Source organism: Stenella coeruleoalba (genome assembly GCF_951394435.1).
Source record: "Stenella coeruleoalba genome assembly, chromosome: 3".
Taxonomy (NCBI): domain Eukaryota; kingdom Metazoa; phylum Chordata; class Mammalia; order Artiodactyla; family Delphinidae; genus Stenella; species Stenella coeruleoalba.
In genome coordinates this window covers 133,652,103-133,671,740 of record NC_137148.1, presented here as the reverse complement: position 1 = coordinate 133,671,740, position 19,638 = coordinate 133,652,103, and the positions used below count along the sequence as shown (strand labels likewise).

Sequence of the window (19,638 nt, the reverse complement as noted above, 5' to 3'; positions counted from 1 at the left end):
CAGCAGGCAGAAAAGCCAGGGGTGGAACGCTGTCAGATTCCATGCTTTTCTAAATACAGCTGTGTGTGGGTTCCTAACATGGCTTTGCAAGAGTTTTGATTATCCCATACAGCCTTCCCTTTGCCTAGGATCTCTCTTTAGCTTCCCTAGGCTACAGTTTTCTAGGGACATGGTCAGACCATTCCAGAAACCCTGAGTGAAGCAGTGGCACAGAAGACATTCTGCGTCCGCATCCTCCAGTGAACAATGCCTTCTGGAGCCAGTATCCCCTTCTCCCAGGCCTGAGGACCTAAATGGAGTCACTCAGATCACTGCTCTGAGCCTCCGTCCTCATGCTCACACAGAGCACAGGCAGAGCCACGGGTTGTGGCAGAAACTACTGGCTGTTACAATGGACCAGTTTTTTATCGTATATTTTGGAAGCGAAGGGGAGGGGAAAAAAAAGAGTGACAAACTGAAAATTCTCACTATTTTGCAAGCGTTGGGCTGCAACTTTCCCAGCAGCATGCAAACTATGTGACTTTCCAGTTACGTTTTAAAATTGAAATCAGATTGGGAGGGACGCTTAGGATCTTCTTTTCTGTTAAAGACACATACACATGCTGACATACTATCATTCTTAATAAAGTACATGTATATTTTATAAGAAAAACTCCTTCCAGGGAAGATGAGAAAGCACATGTGTGGCTAATATTCAACCAACATAGTGGCGTGTGGGTGTTTTTTTCCATCTTTTTTTTTTTCCCCCTCTTTCAGTGAGAAGTTTGGATGCAAAACCATTTACTCTTGTCTTCTCTTTTCACAGCGATATCTGGCATGATTGTTCCTCCCATGTGAAAGAATTGCCTTGAAGAATTTTATTAATGAAGAGGTTGGATTCTGCTACAGAAAGTAATCTGATACAAGTCCCAGAGTGGAACTTTTAACTCAGGCCTTTTTAAGAGGAATCACAATAACTGCAGATTTTTAAACAAACAATATCACCGACCTTGCAAATACTGAAATTGGAAGGGATCTGCGAATGCAGGGTGTTGGTTCCAGTTGTACCTCCCAAGTCCTTGGGGGGATATATTTATTCTGTGTTGATAAAAGCAAATCCTCTTTTTCTTTCTCTCTCTCTTTTTTTTTTAAAGCTTAACTCGGCAATCATTTGTCTTTTATAAACCATAAAGCTGTATACAAGGGACACTATAAATAAGACTCCATGTTTTAATTTATGATGTTTTTAAAGCTGTGTAAAAGGAGAATGAAATGGTGATATTTACAAAAAAGTTTAAAAAGAAAAAAAGAAAAAAAAAAAGCTTGTATGGGACAGAATAGGAATGCCAGTTAGATTTTTTTAGAAAACTAAGGGTCGGCTTTTGCGCCTTAAAGCATATCAAGTGGTAGTTACTCGGACAGTGCATTTCCAATATCTAACTTAACATGCCACCCCTTAGCAGTGCAAGCTTATTTCTCTCTTTTGTATTGTTGTCTTAAGTAACTGTGTAAATAAATGCAGCCTGGAAAGTTAAAAAGTGATGTAAGTGATCACATTTTCCCCTTCTACTCAAAAATCCAGTGCCTCTAGACAGATCTTAAAACTGCATATTTAAACCTGACAGCACTCTCTCTCTCTTGCTTATGTCAACTTCTTCGGAAGCCGATGGCCTCTCGAGAGCTTGGTGGCACACGTGCTGTGTGAGAATCTCCTTTGAGACTTCATGGAACAGGGTCAGGCACAGAATTCCACATTATGCCCTCCAGTTATCAACCCCAAATCCCACTTACACTCCGCCATTTACATGGTTAAAGTTTACTCATCCTAAATGCTGACTTCATACCAATCCTTCAAAAGCTGACAAAAGCAACATGGCAGGTATTTCAGATTTCCCATCCGAGATAGCGCCTCTATCAGTCGACCCTTACCATTTGTAACATAGTAGATTGAAACGACAGGTTAAGTGCTTTGGAATTAAGAATAAAAGGAAACTGGGAGAAAGGAGAAGAAGGTTGAGATCTCCAAAACATGGTTTTCTGTTTGATGGGAATTTTTGCTCTCATTATCTGGGAAGTGTTCTTAAAAATAGGAATTAATAGCAAAGATGCAGCAAAGCTCTGAGGATGCATTTGCCTGATATTTTTTTCTTTGCTGTTGTGTTTTGTATGTAGTTATAAATACTGTAGATTTTTTGTGATTTTTTGCCAAAGTTGTTGTTCTATTTATACATTTTAATGTCTTAAGACAGTTTTTCAATATCACAAAAAAAGATTTTACTGCATATTTTGCAAAGAAAAAAAAGCTCACTACCTTTAGCTTGCACATACTTGCAAAGTTAATTAAAAGGCTTTTTGTTTTAAAGGGGATTTTGTAAGATATCCGTATAAATAATGTATTTATCTTTGGAATTTGTACATTGCTTTCCCCTTCCTCCTTTTCCTCCAACTCCCAGTTTATTTTATTGTGTATGTTTGCTATGTGAAAAGTGCGTATTTGTTTGGCCACCTATAGTTATATTAGCTATTTCAATGTGATTTTTAAACATTTCATTTATAGTTATTTTTAGTATTGTTTTAAACCATGCTTCATTTTTTTAATTTTCACCCAAAAGCCATTGTCTATTTTTGTATTATTTGTAAGTTAAGAAGTTTTTTCCAATATATGGCAAAAAATAGTAGCATATTATTCTTGTAGCATTTAGTTCTGTAGATTAAAAAAAATGTATCCTTTGCTTTGGAAGCTTACAGAAAAAAACCCTAATGCTGTTTTACTCTATTAATATGCATGGAACCTCTCCCTTTGGAGTGACGCATTTTGTGCATTAAATTCCGGGGAGAAACTTCATAGAAATCAATGAACATACTTTCTTTCCTAAGTCTGCTTGTATATTTCCTCTGTCTTTCACATAAATATAAACCAGCAGATTGGATGCCTTAACAATGCAAATCATATTCATTTCACTTGTACATTGTAACTGTGCACCAGAACTGTCAGTCATCACTAACATTCTAAGAAAAAAGAAAAAGAAAAAAAAGAAAAAAAAAAAACAAAGAAATCGAAAAGCACAAAAGAACTGTTTTGTTACCTTAAGACAATGTAACTTTTTCTAGTAGAGCAAGAAATTTACAACAATGCTGCAACTGTGCATGCCCCCATATGGATTTTGCAATGGTTTTCACTAGACTGTCAGAGTGCGATTTTTATGGGTTGGGGAGGGTGGGGGAGGGGTGTTGCGGGAGGGAAGGGAGGGGAGCAAAGCTGATTTTTCTTGGTGAGAAATAATAATAATGATTAATAATAATAATAAAACTGGAAAATGTAAGCAAAGTGGACGCGTTGCTTCTCGGTACTCAGAAAGGTTGTCTGAATTCGTGTGCTAAGCGCTGGCCTGAAGATGTGTACAATTTAAAGCCATATTTTGTCTGGTGAGCCCCTTAACTGTTTGTGAAGGACCCGGGTCAGCCTGTGAGGTGTCGGGCTCAGACCTTGACAACAAACGCCACCCACTGTCAGCCATGTGTAGTGGTTAGAAGTTTTCTTGAAAGTCCAAAGAGCCTTTAAAATGTGTATAATTTGTGTTTTGTTGCCTCTATTGATACTGATTAGATGAAAAGACGTTCTGGCCCTCTGACCCTCTCTCTTCTACACAGAACTTTTTACAAGTAAACGATGTTACCCTAAATACAGAATATGGCTTTAAGAAGAAAATGAAATAGCGAATTCAATTAAGATTTCAGTTGGGGGCGGGGGGTGGGGGGGTGGGGGGGTGGTGGAATACAGCTTCTGGATGACTGGATTGCAGAACATGCCCTGGCCTCACATTGTACTAGGATGCAGCTTAATGAAGTCATCTCTAAATCTAACCTTTCACCTTCTTATCAAACTTTTGGAATAGACACACACTGTACAGTTCAATTGTTAGAGAACCTAACTACTGTAGAGATTGTTATAATTTTTTTTTTTTGCAAACATTCAAGCTGTAAAAACTTTTCAACTTTCACAATATTTAATTAAAGTTACTTCCTGTCTGTGATGGCAGCTCCTAGTTGTGTATTCATTTCTCTATTTCAGATGAGTCCGAGTCCAACATAATGTAAAAGGTCTGTGTTTGCAATTACTCAGGACAGTGCTGACACCCAGAGAAAAGCAGCAAGAGTAGTCTGGGGACACCCACTTTCCCTCTTTGTCAATCCTTGGGGATTTGCTAATCTGGGATGCAAATTGAACACACACAGCGTACTGCTGCCCTCTGCTGGCAGCAGCTGGACGCGCAGTGCCCATACTGGCCCAAGGAGAGGCCAAGAGCCCCAAAGATTACATTAGGCAAGCAATGAGATCCCCCGGAAGTGACTGAATTATGAATCCAGGATCTGGCAACTCTGGAAAGCCATCCTCCGTGCTGCAAGTCTGAACCAAGCTCTTCACATACATCTGCTAATTAATCCCAGCGAGACTTCTGGTCAATTAATTATGTGCCCTGGCTCATTGATGAGGAGGCATGTGTGAACACAGAAACTTCTATGATCTATAGTTTTAAATCCCATGTGGATATGACACTTTTCCTGTTGGATAAAACCAAATTTATCTGGTGTCGGGCTTCCCTGGTGGCGCAGTGGTTGAGAGTCCGCCTGCCGATGCAGGGGACACGGGTTTGTGCCCCGGTCCGGGAGGATCCCACATGCCGCGGAGCGGCTGGGCCCGTGAGCCATGGCCGCTGAGCCTGCGCGTCCGGAGCCTGTGCTCCGCAACGGGAGAGGCCACAGCAGTGAGAGGCCCGCGTACCGCAAAAAAAAAAAAAAAAAAAAAAAAAAATTTATCTGGAGTCAAACATTCTACAAACACCCAATAGGTCCCTGCTCCTGTAAAACGATTTCACTTTAAGTTCCATCATCATCACAAGGCTTTCCAATTGCACATTCAATGCTTTCCCTACTTTTGCAATTACTGGACAGAATAAGGTTAATGATGCTTGTAAAATGCCTTGAAAACTCAGCAAATAGGCCATGGACCAACAGAAACTTGATGACCAGAGCTAATAGGTCGTCCTACAACCACCATCACAATCATTTGTAAGTGTGCATTGCTGATACACTTTTGCTCTGGATAGAGCCCAATCTGAGGTAATGAAAGACGGTAATGAATAAGTTAATAAGAAGAGAAGCTACTATCTTCTTCTTTAAAAGAAATCTATGTTGATTAGTTTGGTCATACAATATACATTTTTGGAATTCTGTATCAGGTGCAGGTCTCCGTATTAGATGCAGAAGATCAAAAAAAGAATGAACAAGAGGCCCCTGCCCTCAGGACACTCATAATCTCAGACAAGAGAAATCTATACTCAAAGCAGTTTAGAATGTTTAGGGCAAAACAGTCATGTCATAATGCTCCACAGAATAAAACACATCCACACGTCTACATACTGGTTTCTACTTTCCTTAAGGCCTATTTCCTGGAAGCATCCATTCATTCATGTAGACCTTGAGGGTTTATTGTACATCTGGCACCAGGTGAGGCCTGGTGGATTCTATAACAAGCACTGCAACACCGATCCTCCCCTCACGGATCTTACAGTTGAGCGAGGCAAGGAGACATTAAGCCACTGTACAAGTCTAAACTAACAGACCGATGATGGCAATGAAGAAGAAGTCTAGAATGCTCTGAAAATATATTACAGTGGGATCTGATTTAACCTGTAGGTTGGGGAAGGTTTCCAGAGAAAGTGACACCTAAGATGATGTGTGAAGGATGAGGTAAGCAGGTGGGGTGGGCACCTTAAGCAGAGGGAATGAGGGCAGATGTAAGGAGCTGGGCTCTGGGCGTGCATATGGCCCACTCAGGAACAGGAAGACTGTGTCTGTAGAGTATGCGAATGTGCAGGATGGCACCGTGGAGCTTGGGAAGTTCAATTCAGAACACATACTGAGGACCTACTATGTGCTTGGCACTGCGCTAGATGCTAGGATGCACTAGACAAACCAGTCATAGGTCCAGCCTGTAGGGCCTCAAGCATAGCTCATAAACTCAATGCACCGTATTTGTCCACAGGTAAACCATGAAGTGGGTGAGCTGGGGTAAGAACAGACAAGGAACACCTCGCTTGCTCCAGGCACTTGTTCCCACATGGGAATGTGGCCCCAGTGACGCCCATCTTTCATTTTTCAAGAATGCCAGATATATTATTGAATTTTTTTTTTTTTTTTTTTGCTGTGAAATTCTCATTTTTTAAATGTTGTCATCTAATCCAAAAATGGTGCTTTCAAAACACTGCATTGGGCAAAAAAAGAAAGTGCACGAGCCTCTAAGAATGTCAGTTTGGGACTTCTGGCCAAAAGACAAGTTACTAAAGGAGATGTTTACCCAGCTTGACTTGAGGGTCCTACTGCTAAGTCCTAGAACTAGGTCAAGGAAGGCTGTAAAGAAGGGCCTGCCTGAGGGGTGCAAATAGACGCTCTCCAGGCAGGTAAGGGAAAGCAGGGCATAGAAGGCCATGCTCAATGCCTCTGGAGCTGGCTGTAGGAGAAAATCAACATTCAATTAATCAAAAGGAATAGTAATCTGGGGAAATGGAATATATAATTGTGAGAAAACTCTATATCCTACAGTAGCCATGTCAATGTTAAATATACAGATCACTTTTTTGAAAAATCTCCTTTTGCCTTGCCGAAACGCCCTCGTCAAAAAGTTCATTTTTAAATAGACGTCCAGAGAAGTAAACTCTTTCTGGCACACCATGCTCATGGCCATGCCTGTCCTAGCAGGCTCCAAATCACTCACGTTCTCAAGAACGTTGCTCCTGAATTATCATCCTCTCCCTCCAACATCTCCATTTCTTCTTCCTCAATATTGCTATCTAATCAGTCCACACATATTATCTCATCTTAGGGAAAAAGAAAAAACTCCTTGACCTCACTTTGCTCTCAGTCTGCCCATCATCCTTCTGCTCCGTTTTATAGCAAGTCCTCTCTAAAGAGGTGTCTGTGTCTTTCTCTTCTTCTTCATCTCTATTCTCTTATTATCCATATTACAATAGATGTTTGCTGCAATGATGAGTAGTGGGGAGTCTTAAACACTGTAAACAAGGGATCGAACACATATTTTACAAGTATCCTTGTAGCTACCTAGAGAATGAATTGGAGAGAGGCAGAGGGGAAAGAGAGAAAAATTAGGAGGCCATTACCATGGGCAAGGCAAAAATGCATAGCTTGGACCATAAGAATGGAAAGAAGGAGAATAGATAGGATTAGACATATTTAGTATCGTGATTATAGTCAACAATACTGTATTGTATACTTCAAAGTTGCTAAGAGACTAGGTCTTAAATGTTCTCACCACAAAATGAAATAATTATGTGATGAGATGGAGGTGTTAGCTAGTGCTATGGTGGCAATCATATTGCAATTAACATGGTGTATACCTTAAACTTATGCCATGGTAAACGTCAAGTACATCCCAATAAAAAAATATTTAGTGGATAGAACCACTAGGATTTGGTGACTGATGCAATGTGGGGATTGAAGGAGAGGAAAAAGTCAAGATAAAACTCAGTTTTCTGACTGAGGCAACCGCTATTAAAGAAATGGTCGATTTCTCTATTTGGGCTGTTTCCCTGCTATTGAGCTACAGAGCTTGACGGTGAAATCCCTTCCTACTGTTCCCTTTGCTTTCCTTCCCTCTTCCAAGTATGATCCTCTTCTCCAGAGGCTTCTATATTTACATTAGGAATGAAATTCAGTTTCCGGAACTGGAAATATTTTGCTACTTTTTTTTTTAACTCAAGCATCAAGCAGTTTTCTCTCTTCTCTCTGGAGAGTTATGCTACAGTGGGACTGATTTTTATCTACTTGGCATACTTTTTTCCCACTGATTGTAGAATTTCCACATTCTATATTAAGAAGGAACGTTCCGAGCCCTGGAATGAACCACAGGCCTGAGAGCTGACCTTCTGCAGGAAATATCTTGCACAGGGAATTATGCTATAAGGAGAATCCAGTACTCCACAAAAGAGTCAACAGAAAGGAGGGAGTCCCACGAAGTTGATTCATTCAATAACATAGATCTGGGTGGGATTCTGCCAGGAAAGTCACGGCCATAAAATGAGGGAGAGCAAGGAGAAATGAATTAGAACCAATAGCCATGCCTTCTCTCACACATTTGCCTATTCAATATATTCTTACCACGGACCTTCTCTGTGTCAAGCACTGTGCTAAGGGCTGGGGTTTGACTGTATGTTAAATAGACCCATTTCCTTCCCCCATTACTACCTAAGGAGGATTCTTTGATATGAATCGAAGAATCACAGGAACATCATTTCATACTGTGATAAATGCTGCTGTAACCCTAATATGTCTGAGCAAGCATGTGGCTCTATCTCTGCACACATTCAAGCCTACTTCAACACCCACCTTTAATTAAAAAGAAATGGATTCCTTGTTCAAATCCCTTAAAGGCCAGTAAAAAGAACCTAAATGTAAAGTCCACAGCAATACCTACGAAAATTCTCTTTCTTCTACCATCCTTTTCCCTACTCCTCAACTTACTCAGAAGCTATTGTTCTCAATCCATCTGACAAAAGCCTATTCTGAGTTTGCATGATTTTTCTTTTTACCTCCTCACTTTCCCCATGTCTCTCAATGCATTATTTTCTTTCTCTCATTGCATTAAGTCTTTCTTCCAGCAAGAAAATCTTTCTCCTTTAGCAGAGCTGGGGAAAGGGGAGATATTGGACTGGCCAAGCATGATTTCCTTTGGCAAGCTGGGAAGAGGGGAAAGTCCGTAAACACTTCCTTGTTAATAATGTTTGACGTGTTGTACTTTCAGGGGCAAGGATAGGGAGCCATGAGCACATAGAAAGAGAGTCACGGATGTGCTCCTGTTTGAGCGAAGACCTGAAGGAGCAGAAGTCAGTAGGGCCAAGCTGGGGGTGGCGCAGACAGCATTCCAGACACAAGCAGGCCACCCGGAGGGCAGGGCTGGTGCCATTCGAGCCTTTCCTACAGAATGCTGCCCCTTCTCAGTTCACCTCCCTCCTCTGTCGTGTCCTTTTCTTCTGCCTTCCAACATGGTTTCCTTCCTCTCTGTCTATGCAACAGTCCTGATCAGCATTCGGTTCACTGGTAGCTCTTCAAGCAGAGCCATTACCTTACTGATTCCGGTACACCTCCGGGGAGACCCTCTCCTTCTCTTTACCTTTACTCCTGCCTGGCCCATGGATTTATTGCATGGGATTCTAGGGATGTGGTGAAATTTTCTTTAATCCTTCAAAAGCAGCTGAAACCAGATGAAAGGTTAGGGGTCCCCAATATTGCTCTTTATAATTCAAAGGTAAACATCCCTACCCTACACTTCATGCCCTAGAAACCACCACAGCCCAAAGTGCTCAACTGGAAAGGCCAACCCTGAGCTCCCATTTCTTCCCACAAGCACCGTATACTGTGGCACAAGCTCATGTCCAGCAAAATCAAGGAGGTGGTATGAATGGCACCTGGCATTCCCTTGCTGGGGGCCTATTTTTACATGAGGTGATGTTCCATTAACTTTATGGAATATGTTTATTAAATTCTCATAAGGGTCATGAAACAGGGGTGTAATTGTCCTCAACTAAAACTGAATTACTCACCAACTTTGTATGAGGACGGAGGGTCCCTGCTGGACCTTGAAGGCCATTTATTTAAGACATATGGGCACAACAGTTACTCTTATCTGTGGAATGAATTAACCCAATAATCAGCAGATATTGAAAATGACTCCAAAAAAAGAAGTCACTCAAATTTTCTAATCCTCAGCTTCTCATCTATAAAAAAGAACTGATAATAAGAGTATTTACCTTAAAAGGTATCTAAGAAGATAATGTTAAATAAGCCACATAATGAGTCATCATTCAGTGCCTGGAACATATTAGCCAGTCTGTCAATGTTAGACATTGTGATTCCATTGTGTGTGTGTGTGTGTGTGTGTGTGTGTGTGTGTGTGTGTGTGTATGGATGGACAGATAGATAGATAGATCATAATATGTTTAACTGATTTCAGACTGATAGACAGTAAGTTGTTTCCTATTTCTTGATATTATATGCAACACTATGATAGATATGCTTGATTTAAACAAAGTTCTTGCAAGTCCTTCCTACTGCTTAAAAGCTAACAGTATAGTATCCCTGGCATCCAAAGCGCCACCTCAAGAAAGGATTCCTCCTTTAACAAGAAAAAACTATCCCAACAGATCCCAAATCAAACCAGAAGATGATATGTGGCTGATGCGTGTCATAAGTACAAGAAAAACAAAGATCCCCCAAATCATTATACTTTGGTACCACAGTAGGTACCAGTGAGCTCCAGACAGGAAAGAAGAAGAGTCATTCTGAATACCATCATATGTCAAAGGAAGGGGACTCTGGGCAATAAATTTGCGGGGCAAGGACCTAGCACTGATGCTGAGGATGAGACAAGACAGAGGTTGAGATGGGTAACTCGGGGACACAAGGAAGAGAGTAAAGAAATATTTCTTGTATGTTGGCATCCGTAAGTCATTTCACGACGTGTGAACCTGCTAAGCCCTCTCATAGTTCAAAAAAGATAAGTGAAACAGGCTTAGGTGAAATTAGATGAAATTTAGACATGATTGACACAGTTATGGGATGGACTATTAGAAGCCTATCTGCCTCAGAACAAGAAATCTCTTGAAATCACTTATCCCTTCTTTGCTCTCTCACTCTAATATGTAAGGGCCTAGTATGTGCCAGTCATTATGCTAGGAAATAAGTGTAAGAGCAGTTGGACGTGGGCAATAATTCAGCACACAAAAAAGGAAATTAATAAGCAAACGTATAATTACATGTTGAGAAGAGCCCTGTGAGGGAAACTGGCCTGGATGCTGTCTGCCTGCTCATCTTACTGATGCTGGGCCTGGACATGTAACTTGCTGAGGTCCACGGAACATGAGCTGACATGATACAGGCAGAGGCCATAGATGTGATTGTGAATTCTGACTAGGTTCTTACACTCCAGAGATCTGCCAGGAGGAGAGCTTCCTCCAGAAAGCTGTTGAAATGTCAACCTGGATCCTGAAGTGTCTACACACAGCACAGACCAGAGGCCACTGACATCTCAGAGCTGAGCTGCACTGACCCTCAGCCTGAAGCAGAGTCACCCAGCCATGCTGACAATATCAGCTGCTCCTTAGATCTACTGCCCTGCAAATCTGCAAGGGTGAGACTTAAAACTTGCTGTGGTTGTAAACCCTTGAGCTTTGTAGTGATTTGTCATGTGACATTATTGTGGCAATAGCTGATTGACACTGAAATAGCAGCCTAGACGTGGGTGCAGTTATAAGAAAAAACTGAAAAAAAAAATTAGTTTAAAACTCAGTGGCGGGTGGTGAGGAACCAATGGGAGGTTGGGAGAATCACGACCTGTGTTATACAACCGAGGAAACATTTAGTAAGAATTTAGTAAAACATGTAGTAAAGGGAGTCCCCGAGATAATCTAGACAGGAGACCGGGAGTGGAGTAAGGAGATTTGGAAACGAAATATTAAAAGCCTGAGCTGGCTGTAGGTGGCCACATTTGACAAGGTGCTACATGAAAGAGATGAGCTCAGAAAAAAATGGTCCAGTTTACAAACACAATTAAGAAAGAATGCAGAGAACTCAGAAAACTGGGCACATGCTGTGTTGGAAAACGATACTGTTTTTCATCTCTAGACTCTTCATCCAGTAAAATATCCTCTAAGTAAAATACAGCCTAAAGGGAAAGACCGAAACAGGGACATAGCCATTAAGATACAGCTCAGGAACATAGTCTAAACCAAGAATGTGGCCACCACAGTCTTTGTTAAGACCTCTGAAAAGATTAAGCAGATTCCTTCAGCTGGATGGAGAGCCTCCCAGAAAGATCACACAGAAGCCTGAGATGTCCACATTAAGAAGCACAATTACCTCTAAAAAGAAAGGCATTTTTGACAAGAATTATGAGTATGGCTTCAGTGAACAGAATTCAGTGGAATTCAATACATAAACAGTCCACTCAGGTTTTGAGACAGTTGTATTGGCAGTTACGTAGCCATGCTGGATTACAAGAGATTGTGGCCATTAGAGATGTAAAAAGACATCTGAGTCACTCACATTTCTAACAGGCAGGAAGCAGGCTGAGAAAGTTTCTCAGTTACTGAGAAGGAAAAACCCTTTCCTTGCCGTTTCAGAAATGACTACAGAATAAATGAAAGAGTCTCCCGAAGGCAGAGCCAACAGTTGTGGAAAAAATAGTTGTCTAAGAATCTACTTCAAGGAGGCAGAATGTGGGTGGAGTATAGTACCCCAACTCATTGATGTTGGGTTAGCCATATGACTTGCTTGGACCAATGGAATGTCAATGGATATGATGGAAATGGAAGCCATGGGGCATGCTCAGATGGCTCTGGTCTGCATTATTGTGGCAACAGCTGACACAGCAATTCCTGCTCTTGCATAGAATTTGGACCATATGAACCTAAATGACCCTGAACACCCAATTAAAGCAGGTGCTTTTAGTCATCCTCTCTGACATCACCACTTATTATTTTCTTCATAGCCTCTTTTTCTTTCTGGAATTATCTCATTTACATATTTGTCTATTTGTAAATATTTTTATTTACTGCCTCATAGTCAAGTGCCTAGAACTATTCCTGACACATAGTAATGATAAATAGATGCCCTTTGATTTAAAGTTCCTTTCTCTCTCAAAGAGTCTGTAATTCTCACAAGCTTAGACTGCACTGGGGATATTATGAAGACATTGTTTTTTGCCTTCAATAACGCTTCAAAATACTGGTATCATTAGTTTAAAGGGTATCTTTGATCAGAGATAGTTATAACTCATTGGGAACACCCATATCGTATGAACTCTGATTTAGTGATTTCTGGACAAAAGCAGGAAGTAGAATCATTTCCAAGTAATGATTCAGGAGAACAAGTAATCTGGGAGACAGTCTTCTAGACTGACTTGTGATGAGCAGAAGACCACGGTGTTAATTCCAGTATATCCATCTTAAATTGCTGATAACGTTGTCTATATAGGGCAAAGTGATAATGGAGATAATGATGGAAACTGATGAAGTCAAAACTAGGCACCACAAAATAAACCTTAACTGTAAGGAATAAAACCCAAGAAATGTCAAGCTATCTTTCTCAATAGCTATCAATGTACCTCTGCATTTTTGGTCCATGGAGATCTCTCAAGGTTGAATTGGTTTCTTTATTCAACTGGCAGTATGCTAGGTGCTGGGCGAACCATGGTGAGCTAAGCCAGAAATGGTCTTTGCTTCAGGAAGCTTTCCATTTAGTAAGAGAGGCAGACCTTAGTAAGATATATATGTGACTAAATGCAGTATGTTAAACCCTTCTAGGGGCCATGTAGGAGGACAGGAAACCAAGAGATCATCTAAAGACCGACTTTCTTTGAACCATCAAGGAAAGCTTCCTCTGAAAAAATGTTGTTCAAGCTGAGATCTGAAGGATGAATAAGGCAAGAAAGAACATTACAGAAAGAATGAATATCATGTGCAAAGGACCTGAGAGAGATCACTGTGGCTGGAACAAGGGAAAGACAGGTGAAAGATGAAGCTGTACAGACAGCAAGACCCAGATCACAAAGAGCCACGTGGTAAGGAGTCTGGTTTTTGTCTAAAGGGTTGTTAAAAAAAAAAAGAAAAGCCATTGAAAGGTTGACTGAGAAATTTATCAACTAGCTTCCAAGACACTTAGGTAGACACTGCAGACAAATATTGCGGGGCACTTGGAAGACAGTTCTCAAATACTGATGACTCTCCTCCACTAGTGAGCACCTCTGGGCTAGAACCAAGGAAGAGTTCTGTTTGCCGCATCTTGCCCAGGATGCTATGTGTCAACTCGTAATGCTTGGTTCACCTTTACCTTTCCATGGAGCCCATTATGTTTTAAACAATACCCATCAGATCTTGTAAGGCTTGATATTTATTTTATTTCAACTATCACTCTTTTTTGTCAAGTCTAGTCTCCTGCACAGCAGGTGAACCTTAATGGCTTAAGGAATAAATAGAAAGCTGATGGGCTCACACCCATTAACTAATGGATTACTAAGCAAAAGGGACTATGTTCCACCCCAGCGCACTTAGCCCAGGGTTGCTAGGAATTTTAAAGACTCCAAGCTAATGCTTTGCTTCACGGGCCCAGGGGAAGGGAGCTCAAACTCAAGTATAGTTCCTTTGATAGACAGGTGAATGAACGTGGCTATCATTATGTAATCACACAACTTAGAAGTTATTTATTATCGACTGCACAACACATTCTAGAAACATACTGGAGACACTTGGCCTGCCAGCTTGGTACATATGTTGGCTGTAACCTGGCAGACAGAAGGATCCTGATGGGAGAATCACTTAGCTCTCTTGCTTGTACTCACTCCATTGGTGTCCCAATATTTCATGGGAAAATACGTAAGGAAAAGCAGGCTATTTTAAATACATTTCTTTGAAGTAAAGGTGCCTGACATTCTGTTATCTGGAATGCTCCACACCTCTGTAAATTAGCCACCTTGCATGTTGTGTCCAGACCTTCTTTCCATAGTCTTTAATCAATTGTTTCAGATATATGTGTCTCGTTAGCATCCGAGCAATGCAATCACTTTTTAAAATCCCAAATCTCATGATTTTATTGTGCTATTAAGAGCTTGATTTGTGGGCAGTGGGAAGAGCAAAAGAACCCATGCCGTTGATCACATTTTGCAGAAGGTGTCCAGCAGAATGAAGAAACCAGCAAGTGAAGCCCCAGAAACACACGCAGGGTGTGTTTCTCACATATCAGCCCAAGCAAAGACTATCGCCCATATAACCACCTTTGAACACCTTTATTTGGCGGATTAGGAGGTGGGAAGGAAGGGATTGAAAATTAATTGCCTTCAAAGGAGATTCTGGACATGTTAAACCCAAAAATGGGGTGTCAGAAAAAGGGACCAAAAAAACACAGTAAGAGGACCGCTATTTGCTACTAGTCTCACACTCAGAAAAATCAGTTGCTAATGATCAACCTCGATCTTTGCGCTGATCCAAGGCCAGAGAATCATAGACCTTTATGAGCTGAAGGGATAGCCTTAGAGATTATTTTTATAATGCCCTTACAAGATGAAGAGACTCAGGAAGGGGCAGACTAAAGTCATATATCAAGGGCAGAGCTGGCCCCAGACCCCCCCATCTCTACCCTAGTACGAGAGTTGACGTTCTCACTCCCTTTTTGTGCTCCCCTAGTTTCCGGGGCAGTGAGAACAAAGATTTCTCACAGGAATTTTTTTTTTTTTTTTTTTTTGCCATGCCACATGGCATGTGGAACTTCCCCAACCAGGGATGGAACCTGTGCACCCCGCATTAGAAGCGTGGCATCTTAACCACTGGACCACCAGGGAAGTCCTGTCACAGGAATTTTTAAAGCTGAAGAGTTGAATCTAGAAAGTCCTTCTCATTGAGAGGTTTTCACAAAATAATATCCAAGAAATATTAAAATATGTCAATTTTAGAAAGCCCATGTAATTCCTAATTTTTGAAGTCAGTTTAATGATGTACCCAATAATATACGGACAGAATTCCCTGGAGGGATCAGAACAGTTAATTAGCAAACAGGCAGATCTAGGCTCCTCCTTCCCAGAACTGGGTCCAGCTATGAGAGAAGCTGTCCTGGTAGAGTCTGGACACCGGGGAATGCTTGCAGCTATTTCAAGGCAAGAGAGGGTGGCCCTTCCTGACTGCCTCTCGGCGTCTCTTCTTATTCTGCTTGCCATTTGCAGCAAGTGTGGTCTGCTTAAATCCCAAATCAGACCATGTAATTCTCCATCTTAAAACCTTTCAATAGCTTCCCATCACACTTAGAAGGAAACACCTGCCTCTTTTGGCCACTGAGCACTATAGGATAGGAGCCCTGTTTATCTCTCCAAACATATCTCGTACAGGTCTCCCCTTGGCTCATTAGGCTCTAGCGATATGCCATGCTCTTTCCGACTATACGACCTTTGACCTTGTTCTTTCCTCTGTCTGGAAGGATTTTTTTTCCCTTTCTCTTTGTATATCTGCTATCTTCTTATCCTTAAGGTCTTGGCTCACATGTCACTTTCTCAAAGGGACTACCCCTGAATCTCCCAAATCTCAACTCTTCTCCAGTCCAGATGGCTCCTACCTCAAGCCCTATGTTTCAGTCTTCCAGTACTTAGCCCGAGCTCCGATTATTTTATTTGTCTGTTTGCTTGTCTCTCCCATTAGAATGTCGGTACCACAAGGACAGAAGCCATGTCTGTCATGCTCACTATTGCATCCTCAGTGTATATTACAGTGCCTGGTGCAATATAGGTGTCAGGAATTATTTTAGGGGGAGGTTATGACTACTATTTTTCCATAGAGAACTGAGGCCCAGCACTTGCCTAAGTGGATCAAGAATTAAAACTTAATTTCCCAGGATTTACTGGTACTGTATGATAATTGGCAGGGGTTTCGCCAAGGCTGCACCTGTAAGCAAAGATGCTAGAAAGGGCTCCCGTGGAGTTCATGAAGCAACATAGTGCCTCCAAAGCTTTTGAGAGACTTTCTGAGGCTCTGTCTGTCCTTCTCCTCCTCCTTCTTCTTTTTATTTTAAATAGCTCTAGATCTAAGGAGAATTTTTTTCTGAGTTGGCCCCTATTCATTTCAGAGAGAGAAATTTAATTCTGTAACCTGTCTTCTATGCCTCTCCCTATCCAACTTCTTTTAATCTCTCTAGTCCACAGACTGACAACATAAAAATAAGGTCAAGATGAGGAAGAAGTTTTCATTTCCCTTATATCATTCATGACATTTTTATATGCCTCTCCCTTCTAATAATGTAGACTATATAATGTGTTTCCCTTTTTACTTTGCCTTCTAGGGAGCTCAGGAGAAAATTTAAACTTCAACCACAAAAATGTTACAAACAGCATCCCCTATTCAATGTAATACATTGAATATCATTCCCAATTTTAAATGGATGGGATATAAATTAAAGAAAAATTAACTTAGAAAATTGATCTACTGTTCTTCCTCTCAATCCGTCTGTTCATCCAGTGAGATGACCAGAAGAATTTCTCTCTCTGCCACCCTTTAATTTTGGCTATAAATTACCACCTTCATTCCATTTCACTTCATATTCTGAGCTCTTACGCTACAGATCTGCTCTCATAAGAAGTAATCTGTTCCGTGGTAATGTGTAGAAATAGAAGGTGAATAATAAATATTTACTACGTGCTAGGTGTTGTGCACATCTTAGTTCATCTACATCGCCTAATAACACTAATGTAATTCACCCAAGGACCTGGAAGCTTAGAGAAGTTCTTTAGGTTGCGTAAGGCCAATGAGCTATTAGGTGAGTGCAGTACTAGGTCTGATTCCAAAGCTCATGACAGTGCTAATTCAAAGACTATATAACCTGCCATGTAAATGATCTGAAAGACTGTTAAAAGGAACTACTTAGGGCTTCCCTGGTGGTGCAGTGGTTGAGAGTCCGCTTGCCGATGCAGGGGACACGGGTTCGTGCCCCGGTCCGGGAAGATCCCACGTGCCGTGGAGCGGCTGGGCCCGTGAACCATGGCCGCTGAGCCTGCGCGTCCGGAGCCTGTGCTCCCCAACGGGAGAGGCCACAACAGTGAGAGGCCTGCGTACCCACCCCCCCCCCAAAAAGGAACTACTTAGTAAGATGATCCTGGTCACCAGCATTAACTACGTACACTATTGTCACTGGCTCTTGGTATGATAGAAAAGTTATTTAAACGGTCTCTAAACAAAGGACAGGTGAATTAAGCTGGTTAATTAGCTGCAACGAATATTAAAAAAGGGGGGATAGCTGGTTTACAGTGGCTGCACATTTTTCTTTTCTTCCAGATTTCCCTTCTCCATATCATTCCCACACAACAGTCCAAGTCGCAGGTTCTTAAAATGACGGTGACAGGATTCACAGCAAAGAAAAAAGAAGTTTCTTTCAGGCTTTTGTGTTTCAAAAGCCCTTACAAAGAGGGTTCTAGGCATTCACAAAATGTCTGGGAAAGCCATCATGAGTCAAGCAAGGAGGCTCCAGGAGAACTGGGCTTCGCCTGAAGACCAGAAAGCTCCTCTGGACTTGAGGAAAGGGAGAGGTGGAGGGGATGTGTCGAGGCAGAAATGTGAGGGTTCCCAGAGAAGGGCTCTGTTCTCTGCTTCCTCAGAGTGCCCCTGGAGAGAGAGTGGGCAGTGGGGCACGAGGCAGATGGTCTACACAGCCTGGTGGGGATTTCCATGCTTCAGTGAGAAACCTGGTCACCCAACAGCACTCCTGTCCTCGGGAGTAGACGAGTGCCTTGCCAGGGCTGTGGGATGAGGCTGAAAAAAACAAGGGATGCCTCAGCAGCGACCAGCCGGGGTTGCAAGTGAGGACCACACAGGCCACAGCAGCTCAGAAAAGATGCTGAGAGTGCTGCTGAGCTGACCTCCCTAAGTTCTGGGAACCATGCTGATCATCTAGACCTAAAACTCACCCTTGGGGAAGAGGGACTAAGGAAAGCCCAACTTGACAGAGATTAGGTTTCTGCCTCATCAGGAGAATCGTCTGTGAAACCAAAACTTAGTTTAGAAAAAGGAAGAGTTCTGTTTCTTGTACATCTGAGGGTATGGACGTCAAGCTGCATCAGCTACGCCCATTTCCACGGGGCCTCTGATCACGTACGGCATCGGAGACTCAGCATCTCAACACGGACCCTGAGCTACAGTATCCACTGGGTAAGGAAGGAAGAACCTAGCACCCTCCCACGTTCTCAGAGTTTGCAAGGGGAACAGTCTTCATATCAATATACACAAGACACTCCAGACTGCAGACATCAAGAGCTTGCTAGCCCACATGATCAGCCTGCAGCCCCGACAGCACGGGTGCCCGATCAGACACGTGTGGGTACATGGCTGCCACTTCCATCAGCAAAGCCTCTCCATCCGATTTAAATTGAGTTTCAAGTTGATTTTGGAGAAAATTTATACAGTTTACAGGTTTAAAGCCTTTGCTTCATCCCTGAGGACAAGCAGGCGAGGGAAAGGGAGTGAGGAACTGCTAACATTATTGAGAGGAGAGAAAAGCAAGGCATCCCCAGGAGACAGGGAGGAATGAGACCAGAGACGCAAAAAGGGAAGATGACAACTGTCAGATGAGTTTCATCACTCGACTTTGCCTCTACCTGTTCCCAGCTTCTCAGAAAAATTGTCCTTTGGGGCCCAAACTTTCCGTTTAGCCCAAAGATGAGTCTCAGCCCAAAGATGAAGATGAGTCTCAGCCCAAAGATGAGTGAGTAGAAAGTTTGAGAAAATTCTTTCAGGCATCTTGGAGTTATGCATGCAGGGAATGAAATGACATTGTTTCCACTTTCAAAATAAATAGAAGGGTTTTTGGTCACGGAGAGCTCGGGAATGAGAAGTGAGAAATGGCTGAACCTTCAGACTCCAGGAATCCCACAGCTCTTGTAAGCAAACAAATCTCAGAGACTTGGGAGAAAATAATCTGAATAAAGAAGATGCAGGAGTTTGAGGGGGGCAGGGAGGTAAAGAAGATTCTGTTAGCAAAGTGAAACTTTTTTAGTTTAGATTCCATAATTACTGGGGGGGGGAATGGAAACCACAGGCCAGTTCTTATACTCTTATTCTC

General features: G+C 42.0%; 2 protein-coding genes across 21 annotated transcripts in view; one reads left to right on the top strand and one right to left on the bottom strand.

Moving 5' to 3' along the window:
- The window catches only part of EBF1 (EBF transcription factor 1), a gene marked incomplete at its 3' end in the record, with an annotated part of 499,070 nt that extends 496,040 nt beyond the window's left edge, over positions 1-3,030 (top strand). For all 13 annotated transcript variants that reach the window (XM_079918130.1, XM_079918126.1, XM_079918131.1 and 10 more), the window contains one exon: positions 806-3,030. In XM_079918130.1, the coding sequence (XP_079774256.1) occupies positions 806-837 (32 nt within the window). The remainder of the gene's footprint in view (positions 1-805) is intronic.
- The window catches only part of LOC307184552 (uncharacterized protein), a 770,349-nt gene that overhangs the window by 21,180 nt on the left and 729,531 nt on the right, over positions 1-19,638 (bottom strand). The gene's annotated exons all lie outside the window — the stretch shown is intronic.